Consider the following 18,182-nt stretch of genomic DNA (forward strand, 5'->3'; position numbering starts at 1 on the left):
TTGCTTTCCTCACAGAACTTCCACCATCCAGAATTGAAATGTAATGAGGAGACCAGAGACGGCTTTATTTCAGCCCCATACATGGCTCCTTGAGATGACAGAAACTGACTGCACTGGGAGTTTTGCCTGAATAAGGACTTGCAGGATTAGTCCAATAAACTTGAAGACAAATAAAATACTGGGTCCCTTTTGTTCTTAATTGGTATAGAGACTGGACCATAAGGAATTATAGTCCATTGTCTTCAATGGAGTTACACTGATTTACACCAGCTGAAGATCTGACCCTCTAATTTCATTTAAAACTCAGACAAACTTGAAAACAATATATTTTGAGCCATTACCAAATTTTGTTTTTGCATTTGACATACTATGTCCTATACACAGATTCTTTCAGATAAAGTGCTAAATTATATTGCTACCAAATAGCTCCAAGACACTCACCTAAACAAAGGATTTGGCCCATTTTTTGCCTCAGAGTGAATTATTAAATTCGTATTACTGGAGCTTGGGAAAGCCAGTTGAACTGATGTGAAATTAAGTTTTTGAGATTCACTGTTGCTTGGTATCACACTTTCCTTCCTTTGTAGACACCCCCTGAATTTCACTCAGCAGCAAAGATAATAAGTATGCCAGATAGCAATTGAATAGATGCATACAGGTCTGGAGCGTTGTTCCCTGCAAGAAAACTGTGCAGACCGTAGAAGATGTCTGTCTACATGCAGTGCATCCTTCTAGAGATTCACAGCTGTGTGCTGATTTACAGCCAGATTGTGCCACCCTTACTCACATTGAATAGTACCTTACCCAAAGAGCCACTGAAGCTGATAGGCACCTTTGTGAAGTAAAGTACAGCTTACTGTGAGCCCAATGACAGGTTTCAGAGTAGCAGCCGTGTTAGTCTGTATCCGCAGAAAGAACAGGAATACTTGTGGCACCTTAGAGACTAACCAATTTATTTGACATGTTCCATTCTATGCATGCGATGAAGTGAGCTGTAGCCCACAAAAGCTTATGCTCAAATAAATTGGTTAGTCTCTAAGGTGCCACAAGTACTCCTGTTGTTTTTGTGAGCCCAATGCTATTAGAATTTGACCCTTATTAAAGCAATTCATCTGTAAAACAGAAAACCTAAACGCATTCAACTGAAACAGACTAGCATTTTAATATGGTGTTAAATAAATGAATGAAGGAAAATTAGATTTTACCTGAAATAAATAAAGAGTTATTAATTGCTGCTGTTGTCTTTTATTCATCTAGGCACATCAGGCTTCCTTTTTCCGTCTGTGGGAATGAGAAGAGAAATCTCACTTGTTACAATTATGGCAACTGTACTGAGCTCAAAGGCGAGTTGAGATGTATGTGCCTGCCAGGCTTTAGTGGAGAACGGTGAGACACTTCAGAACTTTATGTGCACTTTCCCTCAGCAGGTTATTGTAGGAATATTGGATTGTCTTTTTCCAACATGAGTTCCAGAATGGCTCCTTTTTGGATATCCAAAATTAGTGATTGAAATGGTACCTCACCTGCTGCAGACTTCCTGCAGCAATGAGACACAGTTCAGTCTATTCAAAATGAGCTAGAGTTAGAACTGGGCAAAATGTTTTTGATTCATGTTATTTGCAAAAAAAACAACAACAAAAAACAGTTTCAGGTCAACTGAAATTATTATTGAATTCAGGTCAAATTTGCCAAATACTTTGGCTGGAAATTTAAAATAAAAAGTTTGGAAAAGTCTAAACATGTTGTTTTGATATTGTTAAAATGAAACATTCCAATTTTTCATTTTGAAACAACAAACGTTTCATTTTGAAATTTGCCTATATTTTATTTTTTTTTAAGTGTTAAAAAACTCAAAAAAGAAACAAAATGTTTTGTGTTGAACAAAACAATGTGGTTGAACCAAAACAATTTTTTCCCAATATTTTGGTTCAGCCAGCGAACCAAAAATCAGTTATTTGCCAAGCTTAATCCTCTCTTTGCTAAATATGACTTCCAGGGTTTCACAGCATGAGAATCTGATTTCTACAAAAGTCAATAGTCAATGGGTCAAATTCATCCCTAGTGTAACTCCAATTACTTCAATTACAGATGAATTTGACCCAAGATGCTTTTTTTCTTAAATAACATTCTACTGATCCCATCTCCCTCTGCGTACAAATATTCCTGGCTTTATGTCGGTTTCAAACACAACAAAATAGAACAGTATAATTATTTTATCTCTCTGTGTATAGACACTTAAACACACAAATCCTCATATAATACACAAATAGACAGACATAAAACTAATGGTTTTATTTTAACTGACATCCAATGGAAATACAAGAAGTGTACTCTCACAGGGGAAGTGTTATGCACAGAACACCCACTCATATTGTATCTTGCCAGTTTAGAATCAAATTCTAAAACAATTATAAAAACAAAATTGGTTAACTTCTTTTATATATATATATATATAGGGCAGCTCTTGGCACGAGGACCCACCAACTTCACTCGTGACTAAATTTGTAGTGGATGGTGTACACCTCCGCAACCCATATTTGTTGTCTATTATATTATTCCCAATTCTCTATATTTTCCTGTATCCTCAGTCAAGACTGGGGGCCCATTGTTCTAGGTGCTGTACAAACAGAGGAAGACATGGCCCTGACACCTATAGGTTATCCCGAGGTTTGTTCAGAAGCATTCAGCTGATAGCAAGAGAGGAAATACAGTACAAAGAAGGTAGAAAATATAAAACAAATGGTTTTGCTCTCTCTCTCTCTCAGCACAATGAAAATTAAATCAGTGGTATAGAAAGTCCAAAGGCCCAGTGGGCCTGCAATATGTAGCCTTAGCACATTCAGAAAATCTTTCAAGAAAAGGTTTCTCCCTCTCTCTCTCTTTAACACCCACTGACTTTGTGGAATCACTGCAGTAAGTCATAAATGATGGATGAAATAAAAAATTGTGGCCCACCCAGTACAGAGTGCACTTGGCAATTGCTGCTGTGCTGTAATATTTAATTCAGGCATCCAGAAAGTCCCCTTGCCAACCCCAGAAGATTTGGAGAAGAAAAACGGTCTCAACCACGTTTTTGGTGTGTATTTATCTTGGAGTTTCAGGGTAGGTGGAAAGTGCTTTTTCCTTCTTCCTTTCACTCTTAGGCATCTTGCTAACTAAAGCTTTAGAAATAAGAGTCCTTCTTTATATCCACACCCACTGGCTGGCAATAACCTCTATTTTATGGTTCCCAAGGTCCTACTACTGAGTGGTGATCCAATAGTGAGCATACTGCATGGTAACATACCACTGCAATGAGACATTCTACACTTTATTCTCTTTTTTAAATCCTAAATAGCTACTGTATTTATTCTCCTTTTTTCCGGGTTGCCAAAATGTTGCAAGGTAAACTAGCAGTGTCTTTCTCTTTGAAGACCTTTAGTAAACTAAATCAGACAGAACACACACAAGATTTATTTTACCAGAACAAATGCAAACTATTTCACATAATGGGATATTAAAAAATACACCATCTCCATGATTGATTGGACTGATATTACAGATATTTTCCTTTAAAAGTATAACTAATCTCTAAGAAAGGGTTTGATCTACAACCTATGGAAATCAGTGGGTGTCTTTCCACAGAATGCAATGGACTTTGTGTGAGGACCAAAAGAAAGAATTTGATAGTTGTTAGAGATGGACAAGTTATTCGTCAGTAGAGTTGGTCAGACTGTTTATTGCAAAGAAATTATTCACTGAATTTAGGCTGGGATTTTCAACTTGACTAAGGGACTTATGTTTCCGGCTTCCACTGCTATGGCTCTTTTTCCTGTATGTGAACCAATCTTGATTTATTTTTGTATGTATGAATTCATTTGTATTCGTAAGTATTTGCCAACTAGTTTGATGAACAATTTTTGTTTCAGATTTTTGAGGACTGTAATTGATCCACTAAGTAAGATAGTATTTTTTCTGTTCCTGATTGGTGAATGTAGAAAATTCAAATGTGACTGTTTGATATGAAAACCAGCCCTTCCCCAAATGCTTATGCAAACAAACTTGTTGGCATGAATGTTTGCAGTTGGACATGACTTTGGTTAAACTGAACAGCTTTTAGTAATTTGGACAAAAATCCACACACTTACATTTTCAGGAACAGACCAGGTCTTCTAATCAGATGTTATTAAGGCTGGTTAATTGTCCTCACTAAAAATGGGGAAAATGTAGTCACAGCAAAAAATACTGAAGTCATAATTTTAGTTTTAAAAGTTAGTCCTGGCACACTCTTTTAATTAACAATAAATTGTTTTTTGTGATGGTGTTGTAGCCATGTTGGTCCCAGGATATAAGAGAGACAAGACGGGTGAGGTAATATCGTTTATTGGACCAACTTCTGCTGGTGATGGAGACAAGCTTTTGAGCTACACAGAGCTCTTCTCCAGGTCTGGGAAACATCACATCCACCATAATCTCTCTGCCACCAACAGGACAGTCCCTGAAATCCAACCACCAAATAGTGATCAAATCCACAGACAAAAGGGGCATTATCATAGACCTCAACTATGATGACTACACTGACAAGGCCAACTGACAACTGTTCAACACCACCTATTATAAAGAACTCAGAGATGACCCCATACCACAGTTTACCCAGAAATATAAGGATATCATCAAATCCTTCCCCAAACAACGCCAAGAGAAACTCTACAACCTCATCCCCATGAACCAACCACAGGGACTGTCTACATCCTTTCTCAGATATACAAACAAAGGAACCCACAGCACTCATCATATCTGGCCACAACACTCTTACTGAAAAAATATCTCAACTCATGGAAGCCATCCTCAAACCATTCACCACCCAAAAGGCCAACTTCCTCTCGGATACAGCCAACTTCCTCCAGAAACTCTGCAACATTAACAACCTTCCACAGAACACCATTCTTATCACCTTGGATGTCACTTCTCTCTACACAAACATTCCTCACAATGATGGCATCATTGCCTGCCTCAAATATTTACAAGATAATGAACAACCCTCAGATATCCACCCCAAACATATCGCCAAACTCATCCATTTCATCCTCACTCGTAACAGTTTTACATTTAACAACAACCACTTTGTCCAAACCCTGGGAACATCCCAATATACCAACCTCTTCATGGGCCACTTTGAAGAAGAATTTCTGGACAATGCACCATGAAATCTATGATATCCCTTGATGATCTTTTTATTTTTTGGACAGATGACCTAAACTCCCACATAGACTTCCACCACAGCTTCAATCACCAACCATCCATTAAACTCTCTCTAGAACACTCCCACACTAGCATCAACTTCCTGGATGCCATGATCAGCTTCAGCAATGGAACCCTATAGACAATTATATACAAGAAACCCATAGACCACCACACCTATCTTCACAGATCCAGTAACCATCCCAAACACACCAAGAAATGTGTTATCTAAGCCATAGACTGGTGCCTCCCCATACTGGGAAAGGGGCACAATCTAGAGGGGAGGACACGTGACCTCCCCATGTGTCTCCTCCACACCCCACCTCTGCCAGGGGCCTGCACACTCTCCCTGCCACCTTCCCACCCCAAGTTATCTGTGGGGGGAAGGGGCTCTGTCCTTCCACTGCACCAGCTCCTCCCCTGGCACGTTCAGCTGCCCTCCCTGCTGCTCTGTCCAGTGAAGCAGCTGCCTGAGAGAGATCCAGGTTGGGACAGGTGCCATGCATGCTGGCTGGTGGGAGAAATGGGGCTCTGGCTCACTCATCCCCTGTCCCCAGAAGCCAAGCCTGGGTGCGAGGCAACCCGCCGCTGCTGCAGGCAGCTACTGCGCTGCACCAGGCAGCGTACCAGCAGCCAGAAGAGGCTCTGGCCCTGCCCCTTCTGTTCCCCACCTGGGCCAGTTGCTGAGGGGGCTCTTGACCCTGCCTGCTCCCCCCAGTGTGTCACCTCTGTCTGCAGCCAGGCTGCCAGGTACCACAGAATATGCTCCAAGGAGAAAGCCAGGGATATAAACCTTACCACACTTAAAATTGCCTTCAGCAAATGAGGACATTCCACCAGAGAAGTAGGTCACATCCTGGATTGGGCTCCCCAAATACCCCAAGAGAACCTGCTTCTATTCAGAAATAAAATCCTGTACACCTCTAGTTGTCACCTACCACCCCACACTGGAACCCGTATGGGGAATCATCAAACAGTTAGAGCCCTTACTCCATGGGGACCACATCCTGAAAGAAATTTTACCTGAAGCCCCACTTCTGGGCTACAAGCAACCTGCCAAGCTCATCATCAGAAGTAAGCTCAAAATCAAATCAAAGGGGCACCAGACCCTGCCAGAACAACAGATGCAAACCTGCAGACATATCTCCACCATTATGGCGATCAACTCCCCCCACAACATATCTTTCAAGATTCATGTTTCCTACACATCCCTATCACACAATGTGGGATACCTCATCCAATGCACTAAATGCCCCAATATCAACAATGTGGGTGAAACAAGACAATCACTACATTATTGAATGCACTTACACAAAAAAATGATAAAAGACAAAAAACTCCCTGTCACCTGTGGGAGAACACTTTTCACAAAGTGATCGCTCTGTAACTGACCTCACAGTCCACACCCTCAAAGGAACCTTGCACAACACCTTCAAAAGATGAGTCTGGGAGCTCATAATCATAACTTTGCTAAATACTAAAAATCATGGTCTGAACAGAGACACTCATAGGTGCCAACTCTGTGGGTGTTCCAGCCCTGGAGCACCCACAGAAAAAATTAGCGGGTGCTCAGCACCCACCAGCAGCCAAGCTCCTCCCTCCCCCCAGTGCCTCCTGCACACCATGGATTGGCTGTTTCACAGCATGCAGGAGGCGCTGGGAGGGAGATGGAGGAGCGGGGACAAGGTGCGCTCAGGGGAGTGGCAGAAAGAGGTGGGGAAGAGGCAGGGTGGAGCATTGGGGGCAGGGGTTGAGTGGGAGTGGGGGTGGGTGTTTGGGGTAAAGGGTGGAGTGGAGGCAGGGCCTGGGGCTGAGCAGGGATTGAGCACCTCTGTGGAAACTTGGAAAATGGTGCCTGTGGAAACACTAGATTTATGGCTTATTACAACAATCTGTAACCCTCTTAAACTTCCCACTCAGCCTTCTCACCATATGACTGGAGAGGTATTAATGGGCCACTTAACCTTGAATGTTCCTTGAAATATGTGTTAACTACTTATGCTAAACAATCTGTTCCACCTTGTATTTAGCTGTGACACTCTGCGTATGTCTACACTGCAATTAGACACCTGCAGCTGGCCCATGCCAGCTGACTTGGTCTCACTGGGCTTGGGCTAATGGGTTGCTTTATTGTTGTGTAAACATTTGGACTTGGGCTGCACCCTGAGTTCTGGGACCCTCCCACCTCACAAGGTCCTAGAGCCCAGGCTCCAGTTTGTCTCCCAACATCTACACTACAATTAAATAGTCCTTTAGCCCAAGCCCCACAACTCCAAGTCCGCTGGCCTGGGCCAGGGTCAGGTTTTTAATTGCAGTGAGACATTCGCTCTGAGTACATTTCCCAGACTTGAAGAAGAGCTCCATGTAGCTTGAAAGCTTGTCTCTCTCACCAACCGAAGTTGGTCCAATACAAGATATTACCTCATCCACCTCATCTCATTAATAAATTATTTGTCATGAGAAGTGGGATAGCCCCTATTTTATAATAAATATTATTTGAAATCATTAAATAATGTTTAACTAAGCCTTTAAAATCTGGTACAATGCTACACTTGACATACTATATTTCCTGGTATTATGGTCCTCAACTAGGCCAGCAGAAGAATGCTATTAGGAGTCTAATGGGATTTCTAGTAGGCAATAGGTATTTGGATGCTCACATAGGACTTAGACATATGAATAGATGATCACAATGGTCCCTGCTAACTGCGGGATCTATGAATCGATGAAAATGTGCATTTTTGTGACTTAGGGCCCAATTCTTCAAGATGCAAAGTGCCTTAAACTCTCATGGACATCAGTAAGAGTGGAGGGAGCACAGTTCTCTACAGAAGGTAGCCAAGACCAGCCTCTAAGCATATGTCTACATAGGGATAAAAGACCCGTGGCACATCTGCGGCTGGCCTGGGTCAGCTGACTTGGACACATAGGGCCCGGGCTGCAGAGTTAAAAATTGCTGTGTAGACCCTCAGGCTTGCCTAGAAACCAAGCTCTGGGACCCTCTACCCTCACAGGGTTTTTCATCCCTGTGTAAACAGCCTAAGTCACAAATGCCCATTTTACATGCCTAAGTGCCAATGTGAGCATCAAAATGCAACAGATATGGGATTTCCCATTTTTGTACCTATATGTGAAAACAACACAAGGCATCAAAGATGTAAGTGTAGCTGATAATGTCTGTTATTTTCAAGACAGTGAGAAACCCTTGTCCGTTTAATGTTATCTAGTTGCTACCACAGTTGCTTAGCGCTTTTGGTCTTTTACTGTAGGTGTGAAACAGACATTGATGAGTGCAACTCTGATCCATGCATGAATGGAGGCCTCTGCCAGAACCTACTTAACAAATACCAGTGCATCTGTGATGTAAACTATGCTGGCGACCACTGTGAGGTAGATGTAAGCGACCTCTCCTTTTTTGTCTCTTTATTATTGTGGCAGAATCTCTTTCAGCTTCTCTCCTACCTTATTCTGCGAATGGATGATGATCCAGCAGTTGAGTGGGGTGAACAGGAAGATTATTAGCAGTCTGTACACTCTTCGTATTTTAAAGCCATTGAAACACAATGGAAGATGCCTTGTATGAACAGGAAACTAGTTTAGCACTCAGAAAAGCAATAAGAACCACATTTTTAAAATCTTTTACCAATGTTTTGAACATATTAAAATATTTTATTGTAAATAATTAATTCTCCAACTATGGCTTTAAATGCAGAAGCTAAATTTCTAAGTAGCATCATATTTCTTTGTATTATTTTGTGTAAAAAATGAGAGATAGAACTTTCAAAAGTAAACATTCAGATCTTGGTTCTCACCTATTTAGGAATCATTTTCACTCTACTTTGGTTCCTTTGCTTAATTAACAGATGCTAGTAGATAGTGAATATCACTCTGAAAATACTGCTTTAACCCATTTCTACTGGGGTATTGCATGGTCTCTAGGTTTCTTACAGTGTAATACATAAGACTACTCCATGACGAGATATTCTAAGAGCTCAGGGTGAAATCCAGGCTCCACTGAAGTCAGTAGCAAAGATCCCATCAACTTCAATGAGACCAGGATTTCACCCTTAAAATGTAAATATATCACATCCCACATTATTCACAGCTGTTGATTTAGAAGTTTGGTTCAATGTCTGTGGAATCAGATATGTCATAACAGTGAACAATGTGAAACTATTTTGGATAAACCACTGGCAATATACCAAGCCCTGTCCCAAGCCCTGTCCTGTTGGAATCAATGGAAGAATTGTCTTTGATTTCACTGGGAGTAGGATTAGGACTACTATCTGTACATTTCATTTGAATAAAAAGTTCACTTGATTAAAACAAAATGCAACTATTCTATGAATTCACATGGAATGGTTTTCAAACATGCACTATGGTATGAATTTATTCATTTTAACCAAAGCTCCAATGAGGATATCATATTTCAAATCCACAGGCAGAATTTGTTAGTTGCAATATTGCTACCACTTTAAGTAGATCTATTTTATCTGTGAACTGAGAATGTCAGTACTGTAATACATAATTCCAGGCAGAGGAATATGCTTATTTTTCACCTCAGGAATCAATCACCTTGCTCACTGATGGGTTGTGCATGGTTATCCTTAATGAATGAGGATTAAGTACATGATATTGCTCACCATTGTAGATCAGGCCTGATTCAGCAGAGTACTTAGACACGTACTTGGCTTTGAGCACACGAATAAGTTGAAGTCAATGGGATTTAATCACTTGCTTAAATTTAGTCACCTCCTTTAGTGCCTGGCTGAAGCTGGGACAATATGTTCATCTCGTACTTTGTTCTTTCTGGGCAGAGTTTTACAGGACAAGTACATTAATGAATTGTGCAGTTGTTCATTTGAGTATTATTACTCATGTTATATTAGTACAGTGTTCAGACCTACAAATACACATTTTACTAGTCCTCTTGACTTCAGTATTCACAAGAATAAGTGTTTACAGGTCTGTGTCTCATTATTATTAAGTGATGTGGCAGAGTTATGGGATGAAGGCAGTTATGGGAAAGAGATCTTTATTAAGTATGCTGAGGCTCTACAGTTTGAGAGAGACAGCAGCTTGGCTTCTGCTTCAATCCCTAAGCCCCTAGGGGGTATATCTACATAGGGATAAAAGACCCTTGGCGCTGCAGCTGGCCCTTGTGAGCTGAATTGGGCTCACAAGGCTTGGGCTCGGGGGCTAAAAATTGCTGTGTAGATGTTCGGGCTCGGGCTAATGCCTGAGCTGTGGGACTCTTCACCCTCACAGAGTCCCAGAGCTCAGGCTCTAGCCTGAGCCCAAGAGTCTACACAGCGATTTGTCAGCCCCAGAGCATGAGGCCTGAGAGTCCAAGTCAGCTGATCTTGGCTAGCCAGGGTTTTTTATCCCTGTGTAGGCGTGGCCTAAGTGTCACATGCATCACATCCCAAAACTGACACCTGACTCTCTTTCTCAGATTCTGTTCATTATTGTATGTGTGTGCAAAATGCTGTTATTTGTCTCTGTTACATGTAGCATGTTAATGTCTCAAGGAGCTGCCCTGGTCTGAAAACTTAAGTGTAATACATTGCTGTATAATAACTGTATTACACCAAGATAATCTCTTTATCATCTTTCTTTTACTAGAGAAATGCCTGAGGTAATTTTGCTGTTGATCTCCTGTAAAAATGTTTTATTCCTCTCTTGTGATTTATACATAACCACACTTCTGTGAATAGAATATAACAAAATATGTTTCATATTGCGGATGAAATTATTGTAGCAATATAAAAACAAACACTACGTGTTTTATTATATATCCTATTGGATTATTTTAGAATTATTTGGATAATATGCCTCTTAGCCAGTTTAGACTATGGAGGCAAGCAAATATTCAAGTAATGGTATTACACTTATACAACATAGGCCCCAATTTGGCAAAATACTTTGGCACATACCTAACTTTAAGCACATGCTTAAATTAGAGCTGATTAAAAAAATTATATGGAAAGTTTTCCCACTGAAAAGTCTGGTTTAACTGAAACTAACACTTTTCACAACAAAATGACAAATAGGACCACCATTTTGATTTGCCTACAGGAAATGTCAAAATGAAAATTTTCATTTGAATCAACACTTCGATGTTTTGGTTTCAACATTCCAAAAGTAAACAAAACTAGTTCATTTCATTTTGACTTAAAATGTAAATTTCTTTTGGCATCTTGAAACTGAAAAAGAAAAACAAAGCATTTTATGTTGAAATGTCAGTTCAAAATGGCAATTTTTATTTTATTTTGATTTAAACTGTTGTTTTGGTTTTATTGAAACCAAAACATGAAAACAAAATGACATTTCAAGTCAAAATGAACATTATCATACTGTTTCAAGATGTTAATCTGAAACAAAATCATTTAATTTGAAACTTCCAGCAGGAAATCTGAAATTTTTCAACTGAAAAATTTCTAACCAAGATTTTTTGTTCAAAATTTTGCACAGGAAAAATTTTGGTTTTCCAAGCAGCTCTTGCTTAAATCCCATTGAAATTAATGGGAGTTAAGCACCTGATTAAGTGCTTTGTTGCATAGCAAAGTCTGCTGAACATCATGCCACAAAGCTGTCTCAGACAATTGATTTCAGTTTGCTCTTAGTGAAAAGGAAAGCTGGGGAAAGAGATACATCTTATATTAGTGTTCCTAGCATACTGTATTTATAATGCACCAAACAAGAAATGAAAACCAAAGAATATATGCATGTATACAGATTTCAAACACACTATTTCCTCAATTCTAGAAATGTTCAAACGCATAGATATATACATTATACCATATATATTATATATGTATTACATGTTACATAAAAAGTTACACATTTCAAATATATTAAATAGCAGTGCAGCAATCCCCGGTTCTCTCCCCCTGTTTACATATCACTAATGCCACTATATCCATTGGGATTGTAAATGACTTCTTTCCTTCCTCTAATGCCTTGTCATCATGAAACATTTCCTGATTCAGAACTGCTGCTCCTTCCTCTTTGTACTTCTGTATTCTCAACTACGTTGTGTGTGTACATAGCTTTCCCATCGTTATACACAAAATAAACCTTCTGCCTTTGTCTCTTTATGTATACTTTTCATTTTTCTGCTGAGAACTGCTTTCATTTGCTTTAAGTGTACCATGATTTCTGAATGTTTACACTTCACTCGTGTGTTACACAAATATATAAACCATAGCTCTTCTGCACTGTAATGATACCCTTTTAACATATGCGGCCACTTAAACATCTCTTCAGACTGATGCCATTTAGTCAGAGGAGCATTATCCTGCACCCCAGGACAAGCATCCTTTATTTCTTATTCCAGAATATATTGGATGCCTGCTATTTTGATATCACCAAATGTCATCAGCAAAAGCATTCACTTGGCCCTTCCCTATTTAAACCTGAACCTTGCTCTTCCCCAAGTTTCTGATGCTGGAAGTTTGCTATGTTTTAGTGTAACAGCTATAAACAAAGTATGCCATGGGTTTTAAAGGAGTAGCACACAATGAGGGAACAATAACTGACATAGTGTATGCCAGATAACACAAACTAGTCCAAATAATTACTAGGGTCTTTAACGCTCACAGAAGACAGTGGGTAATGGGATACAAATAGACCCTAGGATTCAAAGGGAAAGTAAGATTTCTGTCAAGTAGGGAGAAGGAACCATTACTGGTGGTAATGGGGATGGGAGGAGGACTCCGTATTTGCAGTGAAAAATTATTTAAGATTCCTACATCAAGAACATGTTACAAAACCATCAACATGATGGAATCAGTATAGCCCCAACGTAGTGCTAGTTGCATTGGCAGCATGGTATTCAATAAAATATTATCTGAAATACACCTCCAGGAACTTAGCATAAGGTGGGGTTTGGCTGGTCATTTCCATTTATATTGCCATAGTGCCCAAAGGCCCCATTAAGGCTGAGAGCACATTGTGCTATGTAATCATAGAAATGTAGGACTAGAAAGAACCGCGAGAGCTCATCTATTCGAGCCCCCAGCACTAAGACACTAAGACAGGACCAACCTGACAGGTGTTTGTTCAACCTGATCTTAAAAAACCTCGAAAGACTGGGATTCCACAACCTCTTTTAGAAGACTATTCCAGAGCTTAACTATCCTGATAGAACATTTTTCCTAATGTCTAACTTAAATCTCCCTTGTTGCAGATTAAGCCTATTACTACTTCTACTGAATACATCCACACAAAGGAAAATATGGCCCCTGCCCTAATTAGCTTGCAGTTTTGTTTGTACTTTGGAAAGTTTTCTTGAACAACAACATGGATTGCACCTTTGGCACAGTATTCACGCACAAAAGGTACCCTGATTGTACATGTACAAGTAATGTAGAAGTGGTGGCTGGATTCAGGACACAGAGTTTAAGTTCTGCGTTATGATGGCTAGAGTTCCCCTCCTCCCTCACTCACACCATTGCTACTTTCATAACCTCTTCCAGCTGGTACCACTTCACCCTCCTGAGCAAATGGACAAATGCCACATGCTGCATGGTTACACGTCACATTAAATTTCATTAAAATACACTAATAAGCATGTATGATACGTTCAATATTGAGTCCAGATTCAACAAAAACTCTGGCTTCCATAGGGTGGAAGCTTGGGACTGTGATGGAATCTGCCCCTCAGTGATTAGTTAACATATTCATTAACTGCAAGTGTTAGTAATATGAATGTATCTAATGATACTTATTTACAATAATTAATGCGTGATGTCTCATGAATAATGTAATCACCAGCTATTTGCATTTTCATACTTATGCAGTTATTCATGAGTAATTATCATATTGACTAAAAAGCATGGACATCAGGAAAGTAACAACTCTATCATCTTCTCAATGTTCACTTTTCTCCCCGCTCACCTGTCAACCCTCCCTCCCAGCCCACCTTTCTGTCTGGTTCCTGTATAGCATGTTGTTAATGCAGAAGGAGATACAATGTATTTTCTTTTTTAAGAGTTTTAATGCAATGCTTTGATACATATGGGCCCAGACAGTCACACATGGTTTCAGACTGAGCCAGCACCTCATCTGGTGGCCCCAGTAAGATTCTGCAGCTTGTCAGCTACCACTGAAAAAGAAAAGCTTCTAACCCTTAGGGTGGCAAAGAAAACTTCCCAAACCTTAAAAGATGTCTTTGCATCTCCAGATAGCCTGATAATTCTCAGAGGGATTTGGCCCTAAGGATTTTGTTCTCTGGGAGTTTGCTTTGGTCCAACGATTTGAACACATAAACCTAAATAGACTAGACTGGGAATGGAAACAGAAGCCAAGAACTTATGTGAGTTCTGTTCCTGGCTCTTACACTGGCTCCTGCTGTGCACACGCAGAAGTTGCGTAACTGCTCTATCTGTTCCCTCATCTGTAAAATGAAAACACCAGCGATGCCAGCACTTGCAATTTAATCTTCAGAACCTTAGTGTTGCTAAAGTCCCAACTCCAACACAAGAATCTCCACTTTCACAAGTTTCTAGCCCTCCTGGGTACGAAGAAAAACTTGAAAAACATGACCCCCTAAAGGTTGAAAAACCAGAAAGCAAATAAAAAGAGCTCCAAATTGATTATATTTTTAAATGTCATGATTTTAAAGCCAATCTCATGATGGTCAAATGGCCTAACTCATGATTTTTGAATGCATGGGGCTGGCAATACTGGGATAATAATATTCACCTGCCTATTTCAGAGGATGTTGTAGATAAATTCATGCTTGTTCAGTGCACTGAAAGTTAAAAGCACAAGGGGCTTGATTTTCAGATGTGTGAAGCAACCACAATTTCACTTGAAGTCGACAGGAGCTCAGGAACACGGAAAAGCTGGTCCTAAGTGTTTTTGATTTCAGAAGGTTGCTGGTGAGTCTTCCATTTTTGGACTGCAGCCCTGGATTTCACACAGGAAATGATGTTGCTGAAGAACCTGCAGTTAAAAGTATCAAGTTGGGGGCCTGCCTACTGGTACTATTTGTAGTTTTGGAAATAGGCAGATGTAGGCCCACCCCCAACTAAAGGCCCAGCCCCTCAGTTAATGGGGAGGAACCACTTTGCCCAAGCTACAATTGAATACTTGAGACAACAAAGGAACAGGAGTAAAGTCAAAGGTTGAAAATCAGGGATCCAGAGGGGTAAACCAAGCAGAGAACCCACAGCAGCACCCACTGCTCCTCAAAGACATCTAGGGAATCAATGGACACTGAACATAAAAATGGCCATACTGGTTCAGGCCAATAGTCCGTCTAGCCCAGTATCCTGTCTTCCGACAGTGGCCAATGCCAGATGCTTCAAGCGGAAATGAACAGAACAGGACAATCATCAAGTGATCCATTCCCTGTCATCCAGTCCCAGTCTCTGGCAGTCAGAGGCTTACGGACACCAAGAGCATGGGGTTGCATCCCTGACCATCTTGGCTAATAGTAATTGATGGGCCTGTCCTCATGAATTTATCTAGTTCTTTTTTAATCCAGTTTTGGCCTTTACAGCATCCCCTGGCAACAAGTTCCACAGGTTGACTGTGTATTGTATGAAGGAGTATTTCCTTTTGTTTGTTTTAAACCTGCTGCCTATTAATTTCACTGGGTAACCCCTGGTTCTTGTGTGAGGAGATAAATAACACTTCCTTATTCAGTTTCTCCACACCATTATATCATATCCCACCCTTAGTTATCTATTTGCCAGGCTGAAGAGTTCATCTGTTTACTCTCTCCTCATATGGAAGCTGTTCCATTCTCTGCACCTTTTCCATTTCTAATATATCTTTTTTAGATGGGGTGACCAGAACTGCACACAGTACTCAAGGTGTGGGCGTACTATGAATTTATATAGAGGCATTATGATATTTACTGTCTTATGATCTATTCCTTTTCTAATGGTTCCTAACTTTCTGTTAGCTTTTTTGAATGCTGCAGCACACTGAGCATATGTTTTCAGAGAACTATCCATGATGACTCCAAGATTTCTGTCTTGTAACAGCTCATTTAGATGTCATCATTTTGTAGGTATAGTTGGGATTATGTTTTCCAATATGCATTATTTGCATTTATCATCATTGAATTTAATCTGCCATTTTGTTGCCCAGTCCCCCAGTTTTGTGAGATACTTTTTTAACTCTTTGCAGTCTGCTTTGAACTTAACTACATTGAGTAATTTCATATCAGAGGAATTCTGCCTGGAGGATTGATTGGGCAAGGGACTGAAAACAAGCCCCACAGAGCATTCCCTCCACCTTGTTCAGGCTCCTCCTCCTGGAACAATGGATGGCCACCTCGGCCAGCCCCAGGAGGAGAAGGTTCCAAGTGGGGGGAGGGATAGCTCAGTGGTTTGAGCATTGGCCTGCTAAACCCAGGGTTGTGAGTTCAATCCTTGAGGGGGCCATTTAGGGATCTGGGGCAAAAATTGGGGATTGGTCCTGCTTTGAGCAGGGGGTTGGACTAGATGACCTCTGAGGTCCCTTCCAACCCTGATATTCTATGAAAACAAGATCTATGAAAACAACTTTGGGGGGGCCTACGGATGGGGTGTTCATAGGCCAGGCTGTGTGCAGAAAAGGGCAGCCCTCACCTTCTAGAGCACATGCCAGGGGATACATGGGGTGGACAGCCCCCTGTGCTGGCTGAGCGCCACAGGGTCCCCCCAGTCCTTCCAAGTCTGCTGGTACCAGCCAGGACCAACATCTGGCGCATCAAGGGGGACTCCACCACCTGCAAACGGAGATGAGGAGTATGTAGTATGGGTCGTATGAGGAGGTCCTCCTGCTTGGTGGTTGCTATGGATCTGGGCACTGAAACCAGCTTCCAGATCCTGAGGATGTCCTGGAAAAAGATCAGCAGCTCAGACAGGTCTTGTGGGAGACTTGTCAGGTGAAGATAAAAGAGATGCCAGCTGTATCAGAGTCCTTGGAGGTGGTGGTGGAAGGCATACACGAGCACATTCCATGCCAGATTACCTAAACGGTAAATAAGTCTCTGAAGGGCCTGAAGTGGACCTGACTGTGAATATGAACCAGGCCATAGTCAGAGCCCAGATGAGCTTGATCAGGCACTCTGCAGAGGCATAAAAAACCCCAATCCCCCCAAAGTGGAGCCCAAAGCCAAATGCCTGCAGAGTAGCCAATAAGATACCTATTATTCACCCTGTCAAATGCCTTCTCCTGGTCCAGGGACAGGAGGGCAAGTGACAGCCCATCCCTACATGCTAGAGCAGGGATGGGCAAAATACGGCCCGTGGGCCAGATCTGGCCTAACATTTCTGTCCGGCCTCCTCTGCCCCCTCACGATCTCCAAGTCTGGGCCGCTAAAAGTCCCACAGCACAGTGGGGTGCTCAGGCAGGCTGCCTGCCTGCCGTGGCCCCACACCACTTCTGGAAGCAGCCAGCTGTTACTGGAACATCTCTGCGTGCCCCGGCAGGGGGGAAGCGGCTCCGCATGCTACCGCTAGCGCTGTCCTCACAGCTCCCATTGGCCAGTTTCTGGCCAATGGGAGCTGCGGGGGCAGTGCTTGCAGGCAGCACACAGAGACCTGCTGCCCCCCTCCCCCTAAGGGGTGCGCAGAGACATGCCAGCAGCTTCCAGGAGCGGCATGGGGCCACGGCATGCAGGCAGCTTGCCGGGAGCCGCCTATGGTAAGCACCTCCCAACCAGAGCCTGCACCTCACACCCCCTCCCGCATGCCAACCCCCTTCTCCAGGTCAGAATCCCCTCCCACACCCAAACTCCCTCCCAGACCCTGCATCCCCTCCTACATCCCAATCCCCTGCCCCAGCCCAGAGCCCCCTCCTGCACCAAACTCCCTCCCTGAGCCCACACCCCTCACCTTCTCCTCCATCCCGACATTCTGCACCAGCCCGGAGCTCCCTCCTGCACCCAAACTCCCTCCCAAACCCCGCACTCCCTCCATTAATATAGGAGAAATGTGCGGCACGTGATGACTTACCAA

At 41.8% G+C, this 18,182-nt stretch overlaps 1 protein-coding gene across 5 annotated transcripts in view; it reads left to right on the top strand.

Moving 5' to 3' along the window:
* CRB1 (crumbs cell polarity complex component 1) overlaps nt 1-18,182 on the top strand; it is a 161,476-nt gene that overhangs the window by 118,205 nt on the left and 25,089 nt on the right. For 2 of the 5 annotated variants that reach the window (XM_073356740.1, XM_073356745.1), the window contains 2 exons: nt 1,258-1,386; nt 8,490-8,616. In XM_073356740.1, the coding sequence (XP_073212841.1) occupies nt 1,258-1,386; nt 8,490-8,616 (256 nt within the window). Of the gene's footprint in view, nt 1-1,257; nt 1,387-8,489; nt 8,617-13,411; nt 13,563-18,182 lie in introns of all 5 variants that reach the window. The other 3 variants (XM_073356742.1, XM_073356743.1, XM_073356741.1) reach the window with 3 other exon arrangements.

The sequence above is a fragment of the Lepidochelys kempii genome, chromosome 8, assembly GCF_965140285.1.
Source record: "Lepidochelys kempii isolate rLepKem1 chromosome 8, rLepKem1.hap1, whole genome shotgun sequence".
Classification (NCBI taxonomy): domain Eukaryota; kingdom Metazoa; phylum Chordata; order Testudines; family Cheloniidae; genus Lepidochelys; species Lepidochelys kempii.